General features: G+C 45.5%; 2 protein-coding genes across 3 annotated transcripts; one reads left to right on the forward strand and one right to left on the reverse strand.

Annotated features, from left to right (window-relative positions):
* Positions 1-2: 2 nt before the first annotated feature.
* On the reverse strand, positions 3-3392 carry fbxo43 (F-box protein 43). The gene is made up of 5 exons (XM_076040769.1): positions 2506-3392; positions 1606-2352; positions 1197-1299; positions 742-924; positions 3-568 (listed from the first exon to the last, which is right to left on the reverse strand). The coding sequence occupies exons 1-5, from the start codon at positions 3321-3323 to the stop codon at positions 320-322; spliced, it is 2100 nt and encodes a 699-aa protein (XP_075896884.1). The 5' UTR covers positions 3324-3392; the 3' UTR covers positions 3-319.
* A 1177-nt stretch (positions 3393-4569) lies between these two features.
* On the forward strand, positions 4570-18150 carry LOC142898038 (sperm-associated antigen 1-like). Of its 2 annotated transcripts, XM_076040765.1 has the most exons (19): positions 4570-4893; positions 5169-5307; positions 5448-5607; positions 5729-5848; positions 5936-6006; positions 6220-6323; positions 6434-6539; positions 6711-6841; positions 6997-7103; positions 7373-7499; positions 8268-8741; positions 10296-10395; positions 11132-11284; positions 11887-12044; positions 13154-13295; positions 14803-14929; positions 15326-15496; positions 16676-16993; positions 17320-18150. In XM_076040765.1, the coding sequence occupies exons 2-19, from the start codon at positions 5171-5173 to the stop codon at positions 17446-17448; spliced, it is 2835 nt and encodes a 944-aa protein (XP_075896880.1). In that variant the 5' UTR covers positions 4570-4893; positions 5169-5170; the 3' UTR covers positions 17449-18150. The 2 variants fall into 2 exon arrangements, with proteins under 2 accessions (XP_075896880.1, XP_075896881.1); XM_076040766.1 differs by lacking the exon at positions 4570-4893 and having other exon boundaries at positions 5183-5307; positions 5427-5607.
* Positions 18151-18327: the final 177 nt, after the last annotated feature.

Here is an 18327-nt window from a genome sequence, read left to right on the forward strand (position 1 = left end):
TAAAAAAATGCGATTTAATATAAAAACGTTTTGAAAACCATTCTGGTAAAATTGGAAAAAAAATAATCAGGAATATCCAAAAAATATGTACAGTTAATGGAAGTATAAATATAAACAGCATTGCTGTCACTAAATCCCATTGTGAGACATCACACTCAATAAATATACACAACAAGCAAAAACATTGTAGAAAAAAAAAGGAGGTGAGTATAATAGAGGGACAGGCACAAAGACACAGCGACAGGTAAGAAGTTGGCCTCATGTAGTTCCTGCAGATCCAACTGCGGTTGCTTCGCCTCACTGTCGGCGAGCGTGCGACTCACAGCCTCCTGACGTTGCGCTTGCTTTGAGCGCTCCCTGGCAGCAAAGTGTCCTTCTTGCGAGAAGCGACCATTTGGCTTCCGCACTCTCTGGAGCCGTGGAAAGCGCACAAGCAGGATGTGCAAAACTGGAAGCCACAGTCGGGATGGCTGCACACACCCTCGCCCTTCACTGACTGGCACCTCGCAGGGTGCTGGCACCGAGGGCACGCCTTCAGGCACTCGTCGTTGAAGAGAGTTTTAGCAATCTGAAAGAAGAAGGGTTTGTTTTATCTCATGAAAAGTATAATATGATATAATAATTTTTTTTTTTATATACAAAAGTATAACTGTGTACTTCTTCACATACATGGATATGACTTACATTTGAGACTAAGTTAATGACGCACAAGTTGAATGACATTAATGAATCTCAACTCACTTCAATGAATTTCTCTCGCTTGCTGCTGCCTGAGCTCGGGGCACTCCGCTGTAACGGGGTACCACTTGCTGACAGCGGGGTACAGAAGCTTGGGGTGGAAGACTGGGCCTGGACAGTCTTCAGGGCCGACCTTTTAAGCAGAGAGCGCGTTCTCTCCAAGCCAGAGGCAGAGGATGCGCCAGACTGCGAGACATCAACGTCACAATCAGTCATAAGTGCATGTTGCCAAGCTGAATGACGCTGGAAACTTTTTACAGTTTGAGAAGTGATTTACTGCCCATTACTTAAAGGCTACTTAAAGGTTACATACATCATGCCGGGGAGTTTCTATCAAAGCAACAGCAAAAATGAATAAATAAATAAATAAATAAATAAATAAATAATGTTTATGCAGTGAGCAAAAGCAGTTTGTCTCAATTTCGAACTAGTCCTTGGGTAACCACTTGAAACATTACCTCTAGAGAAGCCTCCACTTGATGAAGGTAGCTTCTCCTCTTCAAATGGGCACTTTTGTCTCGTTTGATGATTTCCCTCCAGCTCTTGCACACCTGGCCACAACTACCAAACACACAAAGCAAAGCAAAATTTATTTGGTGTTTTGTTTATTTTGTAGGCATATTTGAGATGGGGGGGGCAATGTGTGCTTAAGTGTAAACTAGATTAGCTAGTAGAGTCGGCCTGTCACTGGAAGTAAACTAGCTGAAATTTAGAATAAAGTTATAATCAGTTGTGTGAATACAACAAGCCCAAAAATAATTCTAAAGATAAATATGAAATAAATATATATATTGAATCTAAATGCAAAATAATTACATTACCCAAATAGTCTTTGGTTATTGTGGCTCAAAAAGACAAATCCCTCACTTGTATATGCTCTCAGGTGTCAAGAGGCCAAGTATAACAGCCAGGATGTGCCTGAGGTTCCTCTTCCTGAGCTCTGACAGTATGTCCACCTTTCCCAGACCCATTTTCCTCCCAATCAGCCCCGCCAGTGGCATCAAGGTCTTGGGCATCACCGGCGTCACCGCCAGGGCAGGAGTGGATTTCAGGTGCTCCCTTAGACTCGGACTTTGGCCCACGAACATCTGAGCGTTGTGCTGACACATGGCGTGAACGAGCTGCAGAGCTGGAGTCAGACAGAGGTTCACTGGCGTCGTCCTAAGAGGGGTTGTGTCTGGATTAGCACAGACGGTGTTCAAGGGCGTTACATTCCCTGGCTTCACTGACGAAGCTCTCAGAGGGGTGGTGTAGACTTGTTTTATGGAGGCCAAGCTGTCACAGGACGTTCTACCATCACACCGAGCGGAGCGCACGCTCTGCGGGGTTTCGTGCTCTGCAAACACGTCGTCTTTAGTATGGCCGCGGGACTGCCGGAGGGGTTTTCTGTCAAGCGGTTCATCCTCCGACTGGGAGCCCCCTTCCTTGAGCGTAGAAAGCCGGTGCTGACGCTGCAATCGGGAGCGACGCTTTGTTTCGACGGGGTTCGAGACTTCGCAGTTTCCTCTGGATTTAGCAGACAGCAGCTCCTGGAAGGATCCGTCGTAGTCCACAGAGGAATCCTGGGATTTATCCAGGGCGACTGAACTGAAACCACTGTCTTCAGACACAGACCTGTTCCAGAGTTAGAGGACACAGCAAAAGACATTATGTTACTCAACTAAAGTTTACTAAATATTATAGCTTCTCAGAATCCTAAGCGATTTGCATTCACACCAGTGTCTGTGATGACAATTCTCATTGAAGGAAATCAAAGGCTGCACATACCTGACATATTTTGGCGTTTGTGTCGATGCTGGTGTGGACAAGACATCTGATTGATCATTTTTAATGATTGGAGACTGAGAGAGCTCCTTTGTTGAGGATTCCAAAACATTCATACACACTGGAGACTCAGCAGTAACCTGCGCGCAACCAGAGAGGCTGACATCTGCACCCAGGAGTGAAATTGCTCTACCAGGAATGGATGGGACGCATTTGCCATCTTCACGAGTAGAAGTTCTCATCTGCGCAAAAAGGCAACGTTTACGAGCCATCTGTGGGACATCTGGCTCCAGCTTTAAAGCATCGGACACAAACTCTTTAGATGCCAGAGCATCTAAAGAGTCAAAGGAAGTGCTAATCCAGTGTTCTGCGCAGACGCCTATAGAACTCTTGCTCCGCACAGTGCGTGGTGATCTGGTGCCTTCAGTTCCTACTGCCGCGCTAGGACACGGTAATCTCGAGCCCTCAACTTTGACTGCCGCAAGTGGTCTGCACATTTGAAGCCTATGGTGTAATGAGGACTGTCTTTTAGGAGTTTCAGTCCAGCCAAGCAGTGATGGCTGCTGGTTGGCTCTGTAGTCCTTGGCCAGGAATCTAAGTGGTTCTTTGGTCTTCTCCTTGGCCGTCGGAGTAAGCCTTTGGTTCTCCTTGGACATTTCATTGTATTCCCCAGAGGATAACGACTTTGTAGAGTCAAGCTGGCTGATGTCCTGTGGGCTCTGAAAAAACCCAGAGTATCCACTGTCGGAGCAGTCATAACCATGCTGGCCTTTGCTGCTCTCCAGGAAGACGTTTGATTCAGGGGTGTTTTGCATTTTCATTCAATTTTGAGGGCTTTGTGTGCCAAGAGCAACATTCACCAAACAGGGATGTAGGGCGACCTACAGACAGAAAAAAAAAGAACAGAAGGTTGGTTTAATTGAATAAAGTTTTGATTTTTTTTGATTTTTTTTTTTTTTTTTTTTAAAGACAATTGCCTGAAAGACAAAAGACTCATCACAGTTTTAGTAAAGCTAGCTTGGATACCGTATCGCAGCCTTTAAAAAAAATAATATTCTTGACGAATAATGTGACGCAGCAGGTCGGGGGGGAGGTGTGTGTGTGTGTGTGTGTGTGTGTGTGTGTGTGTGTGTGTGTGTATTCGGTCAGCTGCCAGAGTCTCAGCTGTGTCATTAGTGTTGCTACGAGACATTTTAACCCCCAAGTCACGTGCCCTCGGTAACCGCTGCAAAGGGAGCCACAGCCGCCAAAAAACTCAACACGTCCCTGGTCCGTGAACAGGTGGCGATGTAAACATTGAATGTCCAACTAAAACTGACGTAAACCGATCAGACGATGCAACGTTTTAGCTTCGACATGACGTACGACCAACATTAGGGAGAATCTCAAAGAAAATACAAATTATTATTATTATTTTTTTTTTTTCAGGATTGTTTAAAAAAAAAAAAGAAATGCGATTTAGACACAATACATGACGTTATGTGCGAGTTTAATTTCCTGAACAGCATCGTTATTCGCTCCGGTCAGACGGGCGTCTTGTTAAAGTAATTGGGTAGATAAAACACCTGCGTCCAAAAAAAAAAAAAAAAAAACTTTCGTACAAAAATGACAATGCAACTGGTCTCGTTTTCATAGCAAATATGCTATGTTATAAAGTATATTATGTCATAATTTAAAGCAAATCTGTGAACATTACAGAACTTCCATTACACCTCTTTTTGTGACCAGTAGTCAATGACGGTGACGCAGTCATTCATTCATCCATTACGCTAACAATATTTAACAAACAAAATATGTACGAAAGACATGCCTGGGGATTAGAAATGAGTCGACAGTGTTGCTTCCTCGGGCTTGGTGGTGGTGGGCTTCAGCTGGTCGCCCTCGATGTTGTTTCGGGCAGCTACATGGTTTTTCTATGGGCAACCACTAACACGTTTTAAAATTTGGAGCCGACCAACCACTGTGTCACGTGTTTCCGCTCTAGACACATACTACTTCCGTGTTTGGTAACTATAGCAACAGAGCCCTTTATGTCCTTTTTTGCCTTTATTTCTACATACGCTCTACCTTTAGGATTTCTAAACGCTGCCCGGCTGCCTAAAATCTTCACTGCAGGGTCTCACTCGGTCCCGTAGACTTAAGCCGAAGGTGTTTGTTTATTTTCATTTGGAACTTATTTTTTTGAAAGGTTCAGGTTTAAATAGCTGGTTACTTTTTGTCCATTTGGAGCGACTCTGTCTTAGCTCTTGTTAGCCAGCTGTTCTTGCTGTCAGACTGTTGATTGTGTCTGTTTTTATCAAGTGTGTTTCTAAAACCCGATTTGCATCCTGATATAAGCAAAGCTGGACCCAATTTAGCCACCTTGGCAGGAAAGAGACTCATCAAGAGCAGGTAACTTTTTGTCTTATCAATCTATCGCCTCAAAGATTGAAGGATTAGATATATTTCAAGACAGTAACTTAAGTTAATATGTATTTTCTTCATGATTTCTTTAATTCACTTTTCATTGTGTTCCGTTCAGTTTGACAGTTTAGTCTTAAGTATTAAAATTACTGTAGCCTTAATTATGTTATTGAGGCTGCAAAAGATAACAGCCCAGCAAATATTTCAATCAAAGCTTTTGATAGAATGGCTTTATTAATGATTCACTCCTCCCTCCCTCCTAGGCATGAGTGGAGATACACTCTTGTCTTTTCATCAGCCGTCAGGCCACAGTGCAAAAGTCCCTGTGGAGCACCTGGACTATGGTTTCATTGAAAAATGCAAAGATGTTAAATATCTGGAGAAGATCTTACGAGCACTGCAGTAAGTGACAGAGCATTTTTTTTTTCTAAAATGTTATTTTTATTTTTATATATATTTTTTTAATAGCAATTCCGCAAAATGAATCAGTTCAATATACTGCATATCATCATTTACAATAGCCTCTGACTTTTTCCTTGAAGGTCTGGTGAGGAGGGAATTTATCCTCATCTGACTGAGTTCTGTGAGACTCACTTGCAGAAACTGGACCCAAAGAGCCGAGCTCTGAGGAAGGACTCCCCGGTGGCCACAGCAGCAACCCTGCCTAAAGACGAGTGGAGCCAAATTTCTGATGAGTTGATGGTATGCTCTATGTTATAATCACTTTCTCATCATCCAATTGCTTCTCATCACTTTTTAATGTGTTTTTTCTCATTGATAATACTTTCAAAATGTTTTGTTTTTTTTTAACTGTTATCCACAGGAATGGCAGGAAGTATCCAAAAAGGCTGAGACTTCACTGAAGCAGCAGACACTGTTTGATTATATAGTGAATGAGAATATACCTCCAGTTCGAGGCTCCAATTGCTCCGTTCCAATTCAGGTGAATCTGGTCTCTACCAGTACACACAACAAGGTGCATTTGACTGTTTGAGAAAAACACTGAAATGAGTCCATTATGTCATCACAGGCCTCTGCTCAAAGGGGAAAAAGACGTTCTGTCAAACATTCCTTGCCACAAGACTATCAGGAATGGGATAAGTAAGTCATTTCATCTTCACGTTGGCTTCTCACATTCTTGATGAAGAACAGACTGTTGGCACAGCTGCAGGAAATGTGCACAGGACACACCATATGTTTCACTCAGAAAATGTCTAATATTAGATTTTATTAAATGGATACAACCCATATAGTTCTGAGGCATCGCTTTATCTAACATGTAACGTGTATATATATTTCTTTTCATGTTTCTAGGTTTGATGTGGAAAAAGAATGTGAAAGAATAGATGGGGATGGACACAAGAATGATCCCCCTGTCGTTACAAACGCCAAAGTAAAGTCTCATGTGGACGCTTCATGTAATGCATTTTGTTTCATAAATCATATCTATATTTTTCGTAAACGATTGTGTTGCCTGCATTTCTGTGAGATTGTTTCTGAAATGTGCTATCTGTGCAAAAATACCCAGTGCTGACAAAACAGGAGAAGCTCCTCCTTGCAAATCGTGAGCGAGACAAAGGCAACGATGCTTTCAGAGCGAACGATTACGAGGAGGCGGTTACATATTACTCCAGGTCAGCTAAATTCATTATAGGGAGCATTTTACTTCCCTAATGAATTTCCCATTATCTCTCTTTTATTTTTATTTAAGTGTGAGGCCCTTTCAATTTGCCTCGCCATAACATTTTTGCCCATTAGCGTGAGCAACAGTAACAGTCTGCTTTCATTTTGGCCCTCAATTACAGGAGCATTTCCATTACACCTACTGTGGCTGCATACAACAACAGAGCCCAGGCAGAGATCAAACTCATGCACTGGCACAATGCCATGCAAGACTGCCAGAAAGTACTGGAGCTGGATGCAGGCAACATGAAAGGTGGTTACTTTTTGACTTTCATTGCATGTGAGCCCAGATGGAGAGGATACATTTACAATGCAGCGTTCGCTGAAGTCACAACTTGAAAACACTTCACCGAATCGCAGCTCATTTGCGGCACTGTGTAAAATGAACTCTGTGTTTTTCTTTACTAGCCCTGCTGCGTCGAGCCACAGTTTACTATCACATGGAAAATTTTCAAATGGCTGCCGAGGACCTGAGGATAGTACTGAGGGAAGAGCCACAAAATACCACAGCAGTTGTAAGTGGCTGGCATCGTGACTGTTACAGCTAATATCTTTTTTTGTCACAATAGGGTAGCAGTTATAGTTGAGTGTTTCATAGCAATTTAGAGCTTCTCTTGTAAGACGTTACATAATACAGTTTTCATGTCGGACCTTCACTCAGGACATGTTTAAAATACGTTAAAACAGTAAATGCAAGAGACGGTAGATGGTGATTTGCACTCAAGCCTCACACTACTTTTGTGTTGAATACTCTATTTCAACATGTTACCTTTTTGTGGTCTAGAAACTCCTGTCTCAAACCGAGGACAAATTGGCAGAATTGAGCCCAGACAAGCGGCGCAAAAGCAAAAAGATAATCATCCAAGAAGTGAAGGAAGAGCAGGACGGTGGAACAACAGTGAAGGAGGCCGGTGAGTTTTTAAGAGGACGTCAGCAATGGACGTCTACAGCTGTGATTTGCAGACTATGACAACTATGAACCAGATTTCAGAATAATGTAAATGTGTTTAGCCATATAGAACTCGAGCAAATTAAATAAACCATCTAACTACAATACAAAGGTTCACATGACTGATGAGCCTCCAGAGTGTAATGGTTTGATTCGTTCTTATTTCATTGTATAAGGTACTAATTCTCACAACATTTCATGGATTTTTAATGGATAATAAATAATAAATCTTGTTTGCAATTCCAAAACATTCTAACATTCAAGCTATTCACGCAGTTAGTGAATAAGTAGTCGTAAAAATGTTGGGATTAATGTTCCAAAAATGTGTAAATGTAGTCCTTGCGTTTCTATATGTGTGCTTGTTTACTCTCTTGCTTCCTTGCCACTGCAATCGCCCTCTCAGCCGCCTGAGATCTTTCAGAATGATAGCGCAGTTGAGCCTCTCTGACTTCCTGTGTCCAATGGAGCCGGCTGGAAACCCCCCTGTGCCGTCAGATAACGTGACTTACTACGTGTGCGCGTGTCCTAGCCCTAGCCGCCCCTCCCCCACCCTGCCAGCTCCTGCGTGATCCACAGCAGAGCTTGCGCGAGGCCGCTTCCTGGAACTGCCTCTGAAGTGGCTGTGTGTGTGTGTCGTCCCGCCCTCCCCCCACTGTGATGTAACCGCTGACTCCTTACTGTGGGTGTGTCTCTCTCTCTCTCTCCCTCCCTCCCTCTCTCTCCTTTCCAGCTCATCCGGTTCAACCTATCCAGCCTGTGGGAGGGGAGCACAGCTCAGCCGTTCCTGGCGAAAGGGGAGACATGGGTAACGCTCAAAAGAAGCCCCACGGCAGGGGCGACGGGGGTCCGCACGGCGAGGCCAACAGCTCCCACCACTGGCGGGGCAAAGGAGGGGGAGGGGGAAGCTCGGACAAGTACAAAGTCTCGCAGGAGTCCAAGGAGAAGGCGGCCAATGGGACGAGCAAGAGGGGCTCGACGGCTTCGGTCCAGGCGGAGCAGAGCAACGGCAAGGGGACGACAGCCGGAGGAAGTGGTGGCGGCTCAGCAGCAGCAGGGGAGAGCGTCAACCTCGATGCCCCGTGTGGAGCCCTGCCCCCGGCTCTGGCCAGGCTGAAGAACGAGGGGAACCTGCTGTTTAAAAATGGACAGTTTGCTGACGCGCTGGAGAAATATTCCCTCGCAATTCAGGGCTACACGGACTCAGGTGAGGATGGATGGTGGTGATGCTGACTCTGTGTGTGTGTGTGTGTGTGTGTGTGTGTGTGTGTGTGTGTGTGTGTGTGTGTGTGTGTGTGTGTGTGTGTCAATGTGAGGTTTCTAATTCCAGTCTAGTCCCATAATGTCTAAGCTCTTTGCAAATGTGTCATGCTGTGCACAACAGCTGATCATTTCCACAGTTTTGATGACTGACTCCAAAGGGGAAAAAACAACCCTCAGACCTCCCACGACTCCCAAGTGCGGGAGAAGCGGTGACGGAGAATGGATGGATACATTTAGAATATAATTAAAAAGATACTTTAAAAAAAAAAGGAAAAAAAAGATGGTATTTAAAATAGATATCTCAATCACCACTGCCTATGTGACGGTTTCCAGACACGTAAAGGGATGTTACACTGCCACCACCTCCGACCACTGCTCTGTTTCGCTTCAAAAAAACAAAAAAACAAAAGGGAAACCACAAAATAAAAGCACTGACATCTTGCTTTGCGTTCAATCAGACTTAATCTCAGCCTGGCCAGTGCACACGGTAACAGTGACAAGGACTGAGCTGGCCCAGCGGTGAAATGCTTGGCTGTGAATCAGTGTTACAGTGTGTCAGTGCTTTTCTGCCCTGCAGCACTGCGTCGCGTCGCCGTCGCACTGTGGCTGTTTATGGTGCGCGGGCGCCGTGCAGCCTCGGAACAGCGCTAAGCCTCTCAGTCAGCTCAGGTCTATCCAGGTCACATGACCGCTAACCACTCAGTGTGAAATTGAATCCGCAGGACGGCTGCTATAATTCTCACGGGGAGGGTCAAAGCGAACGATTGATGGAGGAGTAGAGTCTGCCGTGTGTCGAGCCCACCCACCTTAAAAAAAAAAAAAAATAGACCCCTTGCTGCTGGACTCAAGGAGCGAATGAACTCTGACCCTTGCCCCACATATTGTAAAAACGCTTCACCGCTCTGGATGCTCTGCCACTTTCAACCCGCTCAGGTCTCTGAATATATTACACTGACGCGTGCGTAGTTTACATGATGACAGGTCACAGCCGACATGGCTCGCACGGGTCTCTTTTAATGCCTCTCCTACCGCCATAAGCTTTACTGCTCCTCTGACCTCACTGAGCACCAGCCGTATCTGAGTCATCCGATCATAATCTGATTTCATCCTGTGAGGTGGCATACACGGATGACCGTCGCGGATTTTGCCTTGTCTGTAACATGCATTGACTCCAGGCTTATACATAAGCTTGTAATTAGCATTAAAAGTTCTTTATCGTAAAAAAAAAAAAAAAAAAAAAGTTAGTGTTTCTGCTTGTGTAGAGTTTATAATGACCCCCTATTTATGGTCCAAAAGTACATGAAAACATGAGAGTGCACGCAAGAGTATTTAAAGGTAACATCCTGGATGCTTGTAAAGTAGTGCTCTTTCTAAGGTAGGATGTTAATGAATACAAACTGCAGCCACAGTTTGTCTTATCAGTCCTTCCCCGATCATCATGGTGACGCAATGCTGCTTGAGCCGATTTCATATTTTCATATCGCCTCTCTCTGTCCAGGCCTCGATAGTCCCGACGATCTATGCATCCTGTATTCCAACCGAGCAGCTTGCTACCTGAAAGACGGCAACAGCCAAGACTGCATACAGGACTGCACAAAGTGAGTGACTTCGCTAACCAGGCCTGGAACCAATGCCGTGCGTTGAGATTCTTCTGCAAAGATGCCACAATATACCAGTGATGCTTGTTGTGACGCTCGGCCTGTGTTCAAGAAGGGAATAACACTGTAGCCTTGTCACAATAGATACACACACTAAAAAAAAATATTGGACTGTGTTGGATATGTAGTATATGCAGTTTGTCCCCCGCCCCAAAAAATTGACATCATTTTTAAAAGCAGTTATCTTGAAAACTGCCAAGTTTAGCTCAATGACATCGAACAGATTAGGTGTCGAACGTCATAAGTTTATTATGGGACCGATTTCATAAGTGTTTAATATGTGCACACCGCCTGCGACACGCCACACGTCAACTGGGTGTGCCGTGCCACAACTGGGCGACTGTGTGCGAGCATATTCCGAGACACAAAATGACTTCTCTTTGGGAGTGAACGCCATGGCTCAACCTGAAAGCAGAGCGAAAATAAAACATTAAATATAAAATCCTGATCTGTTTCTATACATTCTGTGAATATTTTGTCAACAAGAGTTGACAAAATGATTGGCCTGCGAAATGATGTCAAATGTTTTTGGGGTCACCCTGTATTTAATTTTAAACATAATCTTTGGTTATATTCCATATCCAGACAGACAGTTACCTCAAGCACGTCTTCTGTGGCCAAAGTCGCAGACTTGATCCTTTGCTCCTATCTCATCACGTCTATTTTTACCAACCAGAGCCCTGGAGCTGCAGCCATTCTCCCTCAAGCCCCTCCTGCGGCGGGCCATGGCTTACGAGTCGCTCGAACGCTACCGGAAGGCCTACGTGGATTACAAGACCGTCCTGCAGATAGACATCGGTGTGCAGGCAGCACATGACAGCGTCAACAGGTAGATCTGCATCCCGAGTTCATCTGCCGGGCGGCAACACACGAGCAGTTGACGTTAGTAGCATGTGGAACATTTGCAAGTTCAAAATCGCATCGTCTATTTCACCCCAGCAGGCACAGTGGTCATATCGTAACGACTGTTTTGTAGCGTCAGGTAGATTTTTTTTTTTAATCAACTTTGATTTGAAATCCTAAAGGAGCGTTCTGCCATAACATAAGAATCAAATAAACAAGTTAAAAAAAAATTGTCTCATGAGGAGCCAGTGGACTTAGCAGGTGTTTAAAGGTGGCTCATCTATCAGCTAATTACAGCTCTCAGAGGGCATGAACTCTTTATGTTACGTAACAAGGAAACTCACCTGCCGACCGAGTTCAGCACTGCAAGTGAGCCACACCTTCACTGCGCAACAGATCTTTTCCGGAATGCTTTCAGAATTACATAATGAGATGCCTGAATAACTGAAAAACGCACAGAAAAAGTGGCAAACGCTTGCTCCGAGTGTGCTTGTTTGTTTGGCGTGTGCGTGCGTGTGTAAGCGAGCCGTTTAGACCAGTTTGGTCTGTACGTCCATGTGTTGAGCGACGAGCGTCGTCATTCCGCAGAATCACCCGGATGCTGATCGAGGAGGACGGCGCCGAGTGGCGGGAGAAGCTCCCAGACATTCCGCTGGTGCCTCTGTCAGCACAGCAGCACCGCAGGGAGGAGCCGCCCAGCGCCGAGGTCCTCCAGGCCCGAGCTGAGAAGGCAGCCAAGGATGCAGGTTGGTTTCAAAAATAGTATCTCACTGTAAGTTTACAGTCAGCTGGAAGCTGCAGAACTAAACCGAGTAAGACGACATTCAGCATCATTCCACATGCATCAGACAAGTATTTCTAAATATGTGAAATAATAATAATAATAATAACGCCCTTGGCAAAGATCAATGTGACTCTATATTTTGGCATTTAGATGATCACAGTGTTAGCACGTCCATGCAAAGATGCTGAGTGCAAAACCTGAACTCACGCTCACTGCTGGGGAACAACTGAATCTGAGTGCTGTCCAGGCCACAGAATATTCACTCACCTTGGTTTCCATTCGGTGCGCACTTATCTTTCTATATGCTGAGTGGACGTGTCACCACTGTTCCCTGACCAGGCACTTTCCCCTTTCCCCCCCTGGCTCAAGCCCTTTATTTGAAACTCTAATGAAAGAATAGAGCTGCTGCTGCTGCTGCTGCCGCCGCCGCCGCTGCTGCCGCCGCCGCTGCCGCTGCTGCTGCTGCTGCTGCTGCTGCTGCCACCCTTTTCCTCCCAGAAGACACGTTGCAGCAGGATTGATTAGGCCTCAGGCCACAGCGAGTGACTGCTGACTGGAATGCTCACGCCTCACAACGTTGAGGAACCACAGCATCAATTTCCAAGGATCCAAGGATGCTTAATGCTAACATGCATATTTGCTTGTTGGGTTTCCTGACTAATGGAATAGAATTAGATAGAATAAAATTCCTTTATCAATCCCACATTGGGGAGAGCAACAATATAGTGCAAAGGGAAAGAAAATGATATTACTTAAAAAGAAATAAAATAAAATATTTATAAGGTAAGAAAGGGAAAATATATATTTACATCTATGGACAGTTGGATTATTCACAAGTAATTACATAATATTGACATATAAATAAGTGTTTTTGCACCTTGGTTGCACCTTGCAGCAGTGAGCTGCTGCAGCTTCCTTCTCGCACTGCGCTGAAGGAGCTGCTCGGCTCGCCACAGTGTGATGCAGGGTGTGGGAGGTGTGAACGGCAGTTTCATCTTCCGTCCCTGCTGCTGTACTATTTGAGATTGAACGAGCGCCTCCATTCCATCTTTTTTTTTTTTTTTTTCCCAGAAAGGAGAAGCGAGGTCCGTTTCACCAGTTTGAAGCAGGAGGGGAACGACTTTGTGAAGAGGAGCCAGTACCAGGAGGCGCTGGGGAAATACACAGAATGCCTTAAGCTGAAGCCAGAAGAATGTGCTATCTACACCAACAGGTGGGTCTCCGTCTCTCCGTCTATGCTTTTACCACTGTGCATTTGAGTTTGACGCCACCAGGGGTCTCAAAGTCAAATAAACAGTGGGACAAAATTTCAAACTTGGACAAAGTCACTGGCCGACATTGATATTTATCGGATAAATCTTCCTCCAGATCGAACAGTGAACCATTTCATATGGACCCCAAACATGTTTTGCTACGACGACACTGAATATGGAACAATCAAAGCTTAATACTTTACAATACATAATCTCATATTGCACACATGCAAAATCAAATTTCAAATTAAAATAAACAAAGTGTAATTAAAAAATCGTACATTTGCAGCCTTATGATTTAAATTTCAACAGTAACCTTTTACCACAGGCTAATAGGACATTTAGAAATGAAGTAACAACAATAAAGCAATGAAGTCATAATAATAAACGTCAATGAGCACCCTGTCCCGATAGACACGCCAAAATATCCTGCAGAGCATTCTGGGATTTGTAGTATTAGCGGGTGCATATGCTGTATAATACCTGCGGGCCAAATATAATTACACTGCGGGGCCAAATTTGGCCCACGGGCCAGAGTTTGACCCCAATGCGATACACAAATACCTCTCGCACACCTGAGAAGACAAAGTGAAACAAACAGAAACCTGGTTTTGCATCTGCGGCTTAATTAAAGCGGACTGACTAATCCTGCCGGGCCGTCCTCTGTCAGCCGTGTACTAATCCCGCCCAGTCATCGCTCCGTCCATCTCTCCACGGTGAATTAGCACGTATTGTTATGTTGGAGCGAAATGCTCGGGGGCCGGGTAGGGAGGGGGAGGGGGGGGGAACAGCTGTCCACCCTGGAGTGTTTACCAGCGTCGCTGCCGTCAACACGATCTCCCATCTAACCAGAGGCGGAGCAGCTGCTCGGACTTCCCTCCCTGACTCCCTGCAGCCTCACTCGCTAGCTCGCTAGCTCGCTCCGCCTCCCTCCTCCCCCCTCCCTCCCCCCTCCTCCTTCCTCCGTCCTCCTGCTGCACAATAGAGGGCAGCTGCCACTCATGACTCCCATGTTTAGCCTCTAAACCGTCCCCATGACGAGGTGTCGTGCACGCATGTGTGCGTGCATGCGTGGACAGTGGAAAATATCTTTCATAGGCAGCCATAGTAGAGCAAACACACACACACACACACACACAGCTGCCTCTCATTGAGTACATGCACGCACACATGCATGCACGAACACACATGCACACACTCAAACACACATGCACACACATGAAGGTGCGCGCACACACACACACACATGCACACACACAGCAGCCTCACTTCCGCCCCCCTATGAACATGATGACTACTCTGACACTATGTGGCATCTCCTCCACTTCAAGCACCTTCAGCTGCCGCCAATGAGCTCATTTCACAGTGGACGAGTCATGATTGGGGGTCGAAAGCCGTTTGCTCCCAGTGACACAAATCCAACTGGCCGGTTCTGTGTGTGTGTGTGTGTGTGTGTGTGGTGTGCAGAGCCCTGTGCTACTTGAAGCTGGACAGGTTCGCGGAGGCCAAGCAGGACTGCGACGCAGCACTGAAACTGGAGCCGACCAATAAAAAGGCCTTTTACAGACGAGCCATGGCCAATAAAGGCCTCAAGGTGAGGGCAGGCGGCTGTGCGGGATATCGTTCACTTTATTGACTCGTGGCCAGCGCCAGAGAGGAAGGGGGGGGGGATCACGGGACCTGGCGACTTCTGTTCGATCACGTGTCACTGCCGCATCAATGAGTGAGACATTAAAAACACGAATCCTGCAGTTGTCTTCGGTAAGCACTCGTCTTCTGTTGAATGGATGCACCAGCGATGCAGTGCCTGCTGATAAACTGATAAGAGTATTTATCCAAATGTTTAGAAGTTCATGAAATATGTTGTAAATTAGTAATTACATAAATGTTGCCGACCCCATTCGTTGACGCACCAAAAGCACTTGCGCACAAGAGTCTCACAGGATCTTGGATCACAACTAAGACGGTGCTTTTTTTTCCCGCTCTCCAGGACTATCTAGCGTGCAGCTCCGACCTGCAGGAGGTTCTGCAGCAGGATCCCAACGTGCAGGAGGCTGAGAAGGAGCTGGAGGAGGTCACGCTGCTGCTCCGGCAGAGTTTAGCCAACTCTTCATCAGCCAAACCCAGGAAGAGCGTCCCCATAACCGAGGTAGAGTGTAGTGTCCTATAAAACGTGACGCGTTTTTCCTGCTCACGTGTGAGAGGAAAGGACGACGATCGGGCCCCAGGAAGGCCTGTGTGTAGACAGACAAGACAAAAAGGGTCAAAAGGGACAAAAAAGTCTTTTTTTTTTGGTCTCTGAGAGGTTAATTTGCAGTTCCCCCCGCATGTGAAGTCTGCAATGTAGATCAGAGAGCCAGCGGATAAAAGTTTGAAACCAAGCGTGGAACATCTTAACTGTGTAAGTCAGTTAGCTGTTCAGCTTTCGGACGAAATTTTAGGATGCAACTGAAGTGCACTATTAACCTGCCAGTTGAACTTCACGTGACACCTTCGAATGCACTTGTGCAACTGCTCAGTATCGCGCCAACATCGAGAAGGTCAAAAGTTCTTTGAGCAACATTGGCACTTGTTGTTGCAATACACCCACAACTGTTTCAATTCAGGGTGTCGGGAACTTTGTAAAACACAATGTGTAAAGCAAATGTATTAGTTAACTTCACTGGTGTCAGTGACGGTGATGACAAGGAACTATGAAGTAGTTTTCCTGTTTTAACGAGAGTACAAGTACAGATATTTGTTTAATAATAAACACTCCGGTAAAAGGAAAAGTACTGATTCAACTCATTTACTCAAGTGAAAGTAAGAAAGTACAAAACCAAACAAAACAATGCATTCATTCAGAAGTTGCGACAGAATAATCTGGTCTGAACTGACCAGCGACCTCAAATTCAAGGGACTCGAAAATACTCTCCCTCCAAAATGTGATCCACTTTTATCCACACAACAGCAGAGTTCAAACAGTTCCACTTCAAGCAGCAGCAACAACAACAAATTACTTGGAACAGAATTTGTATCTTTTAAACACAAAAGTAACAAGAAGTAAAAAAGTACTGATACTTGTGCACAAACATAGCGAGTAAAAGTAATAAGCTATCAGAAAAAGAAAGTTTAGTAAAAACTTTTTTTAAGTACTCTAACAAAGTATTTATACTTGTTTACTTCCCAAATCTGCTGCCAGAACCATTTGATTGAGGCACCAGCGGGGAAATATTTTCAGGATTCACAGTCATTTTTGATCAAAATCCAAATAATTCTTTGTGTTCTTTCACTCTGCACGTCCACATAATAAAGCAAAGTCCACTTGTATCCTGCTATGTTTCAGGTTGACGAGGACGAGGACGAGGACGAGAAGCCCGTCGCTCCCGCGCCGCAGGGCGGCTGCGGAGGCGAGGACGTCTCCGTCAACCTCCAGCCCACCAACGCCTACGAGTTCGGCCAGTCCCTGAACGCAGCGCGCTGCAGCGGCAGCACGGCGGCCTGCGCCGAGCTGCTGGCCCGCACGGCGCCCGACGCGCTGCCCGGCCTGCTGAGCAGCCAGCTGGACGGACACACGGTGGGCTTAATGGTGCGGGCGCTCCATTCCCACCTGGTGGAGAAGAACCCCGGCCTGGTCTACCAGCACCTCAAGCACCTGCACACTGTGGAGAGGTTCTCGGTGAGACGCAGCAGATGAGATTCTATTAGCCGTACAAGTACTGCATAATACTGGCGGGTCAGCTCTAGCGATGGTTTTGCATTGCCTCGTGGGCCAAATAAATAATAGCTGCGTTTCCATGACAACTACGTTTGTTTGTTAAGAATGGTTCTTGGAATTGAACCCACTGTGTCGCCTGTGTAGCCCTAATATATATTTTTTTATTTAATATAATTTTAGCCTTTTCTTACGCTTGTGCACGCTGCTTTTTCAAGCCAATCTGTCGGACAATTTACGATGAGCAGCATTTTAAACAGGCAAATGTTTTGGGTTTTTTTTTCTCACAGGTTGTGCTGATGCTTCTGGAGAAGGACGAGCGCCACCACTTGACCCAGCTGTTCGAGCACTTGTCCTCGGTGGAGAGCGCCGAGTACACCAAGGACGACATTCAGAACTTGGCCAACAAGTACATCTGACCCCTCGGGGCTTTGCTGCATGAGCTACTGCACACCACCACAACTCTTTGGATCTATGCAACGACGACGACGACGACAACAACAAAAGAAGATTAGACATAAAACATAAAAACACACCGCACAAGAACTGAGTCCGCTCGGGCCGCGACCTGTAGAATCAAGCCCACAGGGCAGCACAGTGGAGTCGAGTCACAGCCATTCAGCCAGCCAGCCAGAGCTCTGAACCATCACCGCCGTCAGCGTACGCATGACCTCTACCTGTTTTTCTCCAGAATATTTTGCTATGCAGATTTACTTTTGTAACCTCCCAGACAAATGTTTGCATTAGACGGCAGACAGGCGGCAGGACACAGCGGACCTCTTACCTTCACGTACTCGCAAGTGGTACTCCCATAGTACACAATTTATGTAAAGCTTTCTGATTGAAGGAGGCGAGTTAGCTCAGGACATTCTATTCATATTCAAACTGAACCTCCCTCCTCATCCGATATTGTGGCTTCGAGAGAGACGTCGGTTTATTAATCCATTTTTCCTACTGAGCCATTTTAGACTCCCCCTGCTGAGGGACGCAAAAAGAAATGAACTGTTCTTTTACATACTGTATTATTTCTCTGGGTGGGGAAGTAATCCTGCATGATATCTACTGCTGTGACAGTTTTACTTTCTGCTGTGCTGGTACCTACAGAGAGTATTTAAAACAAATAATAAAAAAAAAAACAACCAAAAAAAAAGCAGGTTTATAGCTGCACGTCAACCATGCAATGAGAAAGCAGTTCCAACGCTTGTATGGGCGTATTTATGCAGAAATTCCAACACACATCCACACACTGATGTCCACACTGGAGGGAAGCAGCATCTATTGAGATGTGTGCCTTGTGA

This window comes from Nelusetta ayraudi, unplaced genomic scaffold (assembly GCF_046127955.1).
Source record: "Nelusetta ayraudi isolate G7.1 ecotype Tasmania unplaced genomic scaffold, CSIRO-AGI_Nayr_v1 ptg000063l, whole genome shotgun sequence".
NCBI lineage: Eukaryota > Metazoa > Chordata > Actinopteri > Tetraodontiformes > Monacanthidae > Nelusetta > Nelusetta ayraudi.